Source organism: Haliotis rufescens, unplaced genomic scaffold (assembly GCF_023055435.1).
Source record: "Haliotis rufescens isolate VD_foot unplaced genomic scaffold, xgHalRufe1.0.p SCAF_6, whole genome shotgun sequence".
NCBI lineage: Eukaryota > Metazoa > Mollusca > Gastropoda > Lepetellida > Haliotidae > Haliotis > Haliotis rufescens.
In genome coordinates, this window is record NW_025964334.1 from 14559382 (window position 1) to 14568861 (window position 9480).

At 40.1% G+C, this 9480-nt stretch overlaps 1 protein-coding gene across 2 annotated transcripts; it reads left to right on the forward strand.

The window, feature by feature from the left end:
• Nucleotides 1–236: 236 nt before the first annotated feature.
• On the forward strand, nt 237–7969 carry LOC124135439. 2 transcript variants are annotated; one of them, XM_046500766.2, is made up of 6 exons: nt 237–344; nt 560–707; nt 1540–1722; nt 3392–3670; nt 5118–5306; nt 5795–7969. In XM_046500766.2, exons 2-6 carry the CDS (start codon nt 689–691, stop codon nt 6076–6078), a joined length of 954 nt encoding a protein of 317 aa, XP_046356722.2. In that variant the 5' UTR covers nt 237–344; nt 560–688; the 3' UTR covers nt 6079–7969. The 2 variants fall into 2 exon arrangements, with proteins under 2 accessions (XP_046356722.2, XP_048242578.1); XM_048386621.1 differs by lacking the exon at nt 237–344 and having other exon boundaries at nt 354–707.
• The last annotated feature ends 1511 nt before the right edge of the window (nt 7970–9480 follow it).

Below are 9480 nucleotides of genomic sequence, written 5' to 3' on the forward strand. Positions count from 1 at the left end.
TTGTCAAAATCCATGAGTTCGCTGCATTATGACGTCATTTCTCATTACGTCATTTTGGCATAATACGAAGTGACGTGTCGTCAGTCCTGTTTTTCGCCATTGGAAAGATATGCATCGATCGATTTCTGGTGTTAGTATGGGAGTAGAATATACCTGTCTGTACATACACATTGAGTATTAAGCGCATAGTACAGGTATCATGTGTCAAGTCTGTCCCTTCCACTGGAAATGAAATTTGATATGACGATACTGGTGACCTTAACGCGTATTGTTTACGTATCAGCATCTTATCTACACAATGTGATTTCAAAGGTCCCTTACACAATACAATCGCTAATACCGAGGTAAGCATGACATCTATTTTCCTTCTTGTAACTATGCGTTGTTTGAATTTTACAACGAGGACATAACACAGTATTTTGGTTTCACTGCATATACGTTCATGGAGGCAGTAAGAGCCCGTGTATAAACTTAAGCATGTGCCATGCCATGCAATGTTACAGTGGTAGCGTGTCAAGTTTGTTTATAGTGAATGCGGGAGTGTCCGTTTATCTGTTAGGCCTGACTGAAGCATGACTGTGACACGCCCCTTGGATGAAGCATAGCTGTGACACACCCCTTGGATGAAGCATGACTGTGACACACCCCTTGGATGAAGCATGACCGTGACACACCCCTTGGATGAAACATGGGTAGCTCGACATCAGGTGATGCTTTGTGCCGAAGTTCATTAATCAGGATCCTAAAATAGGTGTACAAAAGTTAAATCAGCTTGTAAATCACACTCCTGCATGTATACATGTATATTGTTCATGATGATAAGCGTCCCTTGAACACGCCAGAAACCTATGATTGTGAGTTCGAATCCCGGTTCGCCCCGATTATGTTTCTAGGTTTGTCAGCACCATACCCGTGCTCGTGGGTTTCAGCGAAGCGGTAAACGTCTGAGACCTCCATCACTTCGGGCTTTCCTCCCACATTAAGCTGACACGCTATGATATAACTGGAATAATGTTAAAAGTGGCGTTAAACCCAACTCACTCACTCACTCACTCACTCACTCACTCATGATTATAAGGGGCGGCGGGGTAGCCTGGCCTCGTCACACCGAGTTTCGATTCCCCAAATGGGTACAATATGTGAAGCCCGTTTTTGGTGCCCCCGCCGTGATATTACTGTGATATTGCTAAAAGCGGGGCAACTCACTCACTCATAATGATAAAGGGTCTCATAACACACCTTGTTTAATGGCAACAAGGAATACACGTGCATTCACACAATGCATATTCCTTCATGATCATGATCACTGTGGTGTATACAAATACGGGTTGAATGTTTAGTTATATTTCATAATTCATGTGTTTGAATATGACGTGGGAGGAAAGCCAGAGGATATATAGGGTGTAGACGTTTACCTTGGGTCATCGTATATCGTATTCACCCTCAGATATATCTCAAACACTTGTGTAACGATGTTCAGTTGACATAAGACAAATCAGTTCTTTGGGAAACGTGCAGTGAAATAAACATGAATTTTAGTTTCATATTATGCGATGGAAGATTCGGCCCTGATTCAGAAGGTAAAAGACAAAGTCAGGCGGAAGTGTAAGCTGAATCTGAAAAAGGTGTCAGCTCGTTCCCAAGCCAGCCCCCTACTTCTTTTCTGCGAGGTCACAACTACCATCGATAAGGCTGTCAATGACATCGTTAAAGAAGCTAGAGGTATCATTTCATTTGAATTCTTGACATGCACAATTCAACGAAGGATACCCATACGCACAATGGCATTAAACAAATTAACATTTGATTTCATTTCTTAACAACACATAACACATGACTTACAAATTGTTGTCTACTTGGCTTTGAAACTTAGGGACCGACCATTTTATATTCTGGGATGGGGGTGATGACTAAGATTAAAAAAGAAATTGTCCTAGAGAATGCTTAAAAAATAAAACAAGGACATTTGTCTGTCACTAAAATGCATTGTTGCAATATGTTGTTTATTTATTTATTTTTTTAAAAAGTAGTATTTGGCCTAAAACAAAAATAGAGAGGATATTCCATGCGACGAGTGAAATATCATGCTTCTCTCATCGAGTAACGGGGAAAAGGTGATATTTTCTTGAGATGAGACGAAAATGATATTTCACTCGACACATGGAAAATCCTATTTATTAAATACTTTTTTGTGTAGTTGGCTACCGGAAAATTGAATTATTTCATAACAAATCGAAAACCTTGAAACGTAAAATTTCCCTACCTAACACACAGGGTCGTTTCACCATCCCTTGTAAGTGCGACTTTAAAGTAATTTAAATTAAAATCTGAAAAAATATAAACAAAAGTAACAAAAAAATATTTGATGTCAAGTAACAAATGTTGTGCCTTTCGGAATGAACAGCCTCGATTGACGAGTTAAATGAGAATTTACAGTTTACAACAAAACAATTTCAAGAGTAATATTTTCCACCACTCGACAAGAAGCAATATTACATGTAACGCCATAAATAACCATCTGTCACTATTTTGCCTTGTCAATGCGGAACTAACGTCAATAGGAAGTCAACAGTTTGTGTACGGGCTAGACAATTGCGATAAAGGGAGCTAATTGGCGGGGAGGTTACTCTTGTAAGACAATAGTTCCGTCGAAGTGTAATGTTCACTGCAGTGAAATATTATGTCTGATGTTCAGTGTTTTTGTTCACTGCAGTAAAATATCAAGTGTTATGTTCACTGCGATGAAAATACCTCTTTTCTGAACTTCAAATTAATATGATTTTGCAACTGTAGCTGAAAAATTATTACTTACCAATACAGAATCCTAACACCTTCCAGCGCCTCCGTGGTCTAGTGGTAGAGCGTCCCCCCGGAGAGCGGAAGGTCCGGGGTTCGATCCCCGGCCGCGTCATACCAAAAGACGTTAAAAGATGGTACTTGTTGTTACCCTGTCTGGCGCTCGGCATTAAGGGGCTAAAACAAGGACTGGTCGGCTCGGAGTCAGTATACTGTGTCTGAGTGGGGTATTCATGCTAAACTGCGGCATTGTATCTCAGTGGGCTAGCACTTTAAATCGGCATCAGTCCGGACTAGTACAAGCAGCCACACACACACACACACACACATGCATGCACGTCGCTATATAAGTGCAATAATCTTCGACGCGACGTTAAACCCAATTTCACCTCACCTAACAACTTCCCCGAATATTTAATGATCGGTCCCTCACAAACGTTAATTAGGAGGCCTGGGTGTCTACTCGGCTTTGAAATTAATTACAAAAGAATACCGCAAAAATACCCGAACCAGCTCCTTAACCTTCAGTCATAATGGACACCCGTTACTATTGCAAATCTTTGATATAATTCTCCTGTTACTACGTTCATTGCAGGTGGCGATGATGTTTTTGTGGTCACGGTTAAAGTCAGCAATAGACACCCTGGAAAAAACAAGCATTTGTCCGATTTCATAGCGGAAAGCACAAGGAGATTAATTGGAGACGCTTGTGTGTTCTTCTTTGACATGAACCTTGCATCAACTGATTACCGAAATGACAATAAAATTGCCTTTTGTGGAATAAAACGGTTCATGGCAGATGTCAAGCCAGCTGATAGACATATGATACTGCCTCATGTCACTTTTCAGAGACATCCCTTCCTCAATGAGCCAGGTAAATATAATTACTAATATAACATATTGTGACCCTATATAATATAGTGACCCGCCAAGAGAAAAGGGACCTTTTGGGTGCTAGGGTACACTTGTGCTATGACGTCATCAAGACGTTTGACGTCAGCTTCCTTTAGTGAAGATCGCCATGTGTGATGTCATGTATTTCTGTAACAAATATGAATTGAAGCTTGTGAATTGTATATTTATATTCCGAAGGTGCCGTAGTTTAAAAATATAATGAAAAGTTAAAATGAAAATTTTCACCCATAAGGTTCCTTATCTCATGGTCGGTCACGTATGATGTTTTCAACAAAGCGTCATTCGTAACAGGACACAACAACATGATTATTTGTTTATTTTAATTTGTCATAGAAGAGTAGCTTGGGGATAGCTAAATATGAAAACGTTTGGATTCCTCACGTTGGACTTGTGCATTTTAAAGGCGGCCATGTCAAGTAGTTTGCTGTATTCTAGGCCGGACCATATGCACGTGCGTTCAACTTGCGCCTATTGATACAGCGCGCTTCATGTAGGCATGGTATATATACAAACGTAATCACAACAGTGTTTCTTGTGGACTAGAAGGTGCATTGTTGTCGTAAGTCATAATACATGGGACAAAATAAGAAAAACTGATGTTCGCTTTAAATTACATCATGAACGTACACATAATGAATTGTATAGCTCGTTCCTCATTTTTAACTTCGACAGATTTTCACGAAAATAACAAATATTTAACGGAATTGTCTTTGTGTTATTGTATACAAATACTCCTCAGACTCTAACAAGCTTTTAAATCTTTGATCATTGTCAGTCGATAACAACTTGCTTTCCAACATAGTGAGTGAGTGAGTGAGTGAGTGAGTGAGTTTGGTTTAACGCCGCTTTTAACAGTATTCCAGTTATATCACGGCGTGTCAGCTTAATGTAGGAGGAAAACCCGAAGTGATGCAGGTCTCAGACGTTTACCACTTCGGTGAAACCCACGGGCACAGGCATTGTGCTGACAAACCTAGAAACATAATCGGGGCGAACCGGGATTCGAACCCACAATCATAGGTTTTCTGGCGTGCCCAAGGGACGCAACTCTGCACAGCGAATCGCGGCGCCTTAGACGACTGGGCCACCCGTGCCCCCCTTTCCAACATAGAATTTCACTTCTGGTACAAACTGTTAACTAATAAATGTTTGAATAGAAAAGCCGCTGAATTGCAACACAGAAATAAAGGAGGATAACAGAGAGTTGAAGTGCGAACATTTGTGGTACTATATCCGGCATTGTCAAGATACAAGAACATAATGTAAGGGGTAAGGTGGTACATCCCGTTGTATTAACACTGTAGAACATGTACATATGATTAGACATTTACGCTTCATTTTTCAGTTTTTGGGTAATATGTCTTCGTTTGTAAACACACTGCAGATATAAACGTACCATTTTTCAGTTTGCTTCTATTTTGAACCTGGGAGTCACATGGAACAAGACACACTGACCTTCGTGCAGGACGTAGGGCAGTTCCCCTTGCAGAAGTGTGCCAGATCTGACGTCAGGTCTGTCAGCCCGCTCATTGTGTTCACACTTTGCTACACCCGTGTTGATGAGGATGCTAATTCAATCCTCAGACAAGCCAGAGGTAACCTTTGCTTTATTTAGGGAACATGTTCAAATGCTTGTATTAATATGTCTTACTATGTGTTGGGTTAGTATGCTTACCGAAAGATGGAGTCGCTATATGGCTGAAATAATGCCCGTGCGACGTTAACTTGTAACTCACTCACTCGCTGAGAGATGGTCGTTTAAATTTACTTTATCATATGATAAGCAGAGAGATATATATGTAGACAGTGATTTATTAAATATATTGTTTTAAAAAGTGCAGTGTGTATTATTCATAGAAATGATCCATCATAAAATTGGCTATCACTATTCCCTCTCATACACCTCAAAATTTGAGATATGCGTTCGGTCAAACAGAGTGCAGTTTTCATATCAATTGTTTGATAAAGGTTAGCGCAGTACCTCTAAACTTCTGCATTCCTAACGATGACAGTTTTAAGAATGCGTTGATCAAAATATATTGGCAACCACTAAGTGACTAAATATGCAGTATATGTTCTTCAGATGGACATGACGTGTTTCTGGTGGTGATAGAAAGTGCCTACAAGCACTCAGCAATCACAATCAGCAATGTTCCACATCTATCTTCAAGGACCAGAAGTCGTATTGGAGAGAGCGGCACACTGGTGTACTCACTTGACTGCAAGAGCTTTCAAGAAACGAGTCAGAATATGCAGATGATACAAAGATTACGGAAGTTTCTTATCGACACGGTGGAAGCAAACAAATCCAATAGTTTAAGAAGATCAAGAAGTACTTTAGCCGATTGCCGTGGAACACTGCTTTGAACACGAGAATATGACAGTTCTTGGCAAGTGTCTTCTCCAAAAGCTTGTTTTTTCACACTTCAGGGGAGGTGAAGGCTCCTTCTTTAGCCCAGACGAACAGAAACTCGATATTGGAATATCGTTTATATTGTAAGAGTAAATTGACTGCACATTCTTGTTAACCCTGATCACCACGTTTAATGAAAAAAAACCCATGGTTCAAAGAACGAAGTTTCCCCTCAGGTTTTTCGTGTGGGATGGCGGTGTACAAAGTTGAAAAATCAAATATTTTGACGTAATTGCAGTTGCTTCTTTTCTGAGATTGCTAAACTTGAAGTTAGTTCAAGTATTTGAGAATCCACTTGTCTCAAATACTTTTTATGGATCATGTGAAGACAGTTCTTTGATTGTATTAATGCATATGAGGTACATTTATAGCATTATGTCCCTCTTTTTACAGATATGTTATTTGACATCCAGTACAAAAGAGGAATGGACATATCTTCAGGCTTTAGAACCTAGCATAAAGGTGATAGTGCTGATGCATGTTTGTCACAGATGTACTCCTCTGTTACCAAACATGTGGACTTTATTTGATATGTTACTTATACCAAGTTCTTTGATCAAATAAATAATGTAATGATGCTTACATGTTACAGATATAGGCCTTGTCAGTTGGAAAAAGTACGAACATGCAATGTAGGGCAGCCAGACTATGGATGACGGCTGGCCAGTACAGTATGACTTTATTGCAATTCTGTGTCCAGTTTTCGGTGTGTACATTCTAAAAATGACACCATACCCACTGACTTAACCTACTCTGAAAGACAATCAACAGTTTCCTATTTTCTATTAGCCCATGTTTGACATACGCTTCGATAGCATTCATAATGATTGTAAATTGGTATTGCAGTTCACGATATTTTCAGCTATATTTAAATAATTTGAACTGACGAAAGTTGATGTCAACAATAGGGATACCACCTGTAGTTATATGACTAGCAGGTTGGTAGACAAACTCCTGGAGCCATTCCCGTGGTTCACGTGATCTCAAATTACGCGCCCCTGATTTCCACAACCAATTTGATTTGCTAGACTGTTCGGTCTAACGGACCAATGAGAATGGGAGTTAGAAACCAGCCTCAATGTTGGGGTCGATATCAACAACATGGCGGCCAGTTCCATTGATTACCATTGAGTTTGCAAGAAATTCAACGCTGAAAACCCCAAAACGTTTTTGATGGAAAGGATGTGTTCATGTCCACTGAAACTGGCGGTGGCAAATTCCCCTTACCAATTTTTGTTTTCCTTATTTCGAGATTTATTGGTCGGAAAATGTTTTAAGGAAAATCATGGTTGGATATATTGAGATCGCGAGACCTCACGAATGGATCGAGAGATTATTGAGAGTAACTTACCGAAATGTGAGCCCTGGGCATATTGGGCATGAGTTGGTGGCGACGTTTGTTTATATGATAAATAAGTTGAAAGCGTAAAGACCAGCATCACTTCAGGCTTTACTCCTTTCAAATGGAGACGCCGTTTTAAGTGGCGTTAAACTAAACTCAATCACTAACTCACTATGAGGGCCCAAGTACAGAAGTAGATCTTATCTTACGAATGTAAATATTAATTAGAAAAAATCGAATGTGTGTAATTAAATAAATTCATTAAAACATTTTGACATATATCTTCCGCAATACCTTTAATCCATACAGGATATCCTCCTTATGTTCACGGAAAGCCTTTTACAAAGTATAAAACCACCATTAACAGTGCCCACATCAAGCATCTATTATACAGCGTAAATAACAACTGTAGGTTACTCGAAAATGTAATTAGCCAAATATCTAATATTCATCAATTATATATGTGATTTGCTTTGTGGAACAATAAAACAATTTATACGTCATACGTTTTTCATTTGTATTTCCGTTTAACACGAGATTAAATAAAAAAGGGCACATTTAATGTAAGCCAGTTTGGTGCATATTTCCAGATTGAATTGTTTGTTATATTTAGGATAAATTCTTGCAAACTTACAAAGGCGCATATGGTATAAGAAGGTGCGCGAAAGGGGAACTAAATTGATGAAATGGCCACCAGAGGACACGAGTCGTAACTCGGGTCGTTCCGGATTGACACAATTAGTGACACAATGTGGTGACACAACCGGTACACCGTCTGAACAAGCAATGTACTACAAAGATATTTTTGGCTATCATATTTAAAATCAGATTGGATATCCTATTGAAGACATATATTAATTTGTTTGTTGTTTGACACCGCACTCCGCAATATGACATCTACATGCCGGCGGTCTGTATATAAAGGAGTCTGGACCAGACAAACCAGTTATTGTATGAGCAATAATCACGCATTTGGGGACAGGAAACTTCAATCAACCAAGTGGCCCCTTACAACAAGCAAAGGTTCCTGGGACAATTCTTATTGCCATGGAGGTAGGGCATTTAAAAAAAAGATGGACTTTTTTGCAAAGTTATTTCTATGATTTACAACTAGGATGTACATACACAGCAGGATCTTCCCATTGAATTGAAACTTATTCAGTCTTCTAGTTCTGGATGTATACACTCTTCAAAAAAAGAAACGCACAGGTAGATTTTTAGTACATTTATCGAACCTCATAAAGTCGATATATTTGATTTAATATCATAGATACAAATATGAAATTTTGAAGCTCGATAGTCACATGTTGTCGGTGTACAAAGACATTGAAAACTGTTCATTGTCATGTCACATAAGGCCACAAGGTTGCGCTGAACTCAATATCTCGTGTGACCGCCCAGGGCAGCAATCACGGCTCTGCATCTCCTCGGGACTGACTGGATAAGTGTACGAATTCTTCTTGGGAAATTCTGCGCCATTCTGCTTGTAACGCGTTGGCCAGTTGTGTGAGTGTCTGCGGCGTGTTCTGATGTTGACGTACACGTCGATGGAGTTCATCTCAGAGGTGTTCCCTTGGGTTGAGATCTGGAGATCTCGACGGCCAGGGCAGGTCGTTGATGTTGGCATTATGAAGGAAGAGTATGTGCGGTGGAGCGTTGTCCTGTTGAAACAGCTCCCTCTGGCGGTCAATGATTGGAAGAAGGTGAGGTTGAAGAATTTGATTCATCCAGTGATTTGCTGTCAACCCCACCCCCTTCCACACCATGGCACTACCGCCACCGAAATTCACGTCGAATTCACGTACACGTACACAATACGGGGCAAACCGCTCATTTCGACGACGATAAACACGTTGTCCTCCATCTTGTCGGTGAAGAAGAAATTCCAAGGCTGTAAGGTATGACACCGACGCAAGCGTCGCTGTCGCTGGATCTGTTACAAAACAGGGACAATAACTGGATTTCTGGGTCGGATTCAAGCCTCGCGAAGATGGTTCCTGACAGTCTGGTCCGA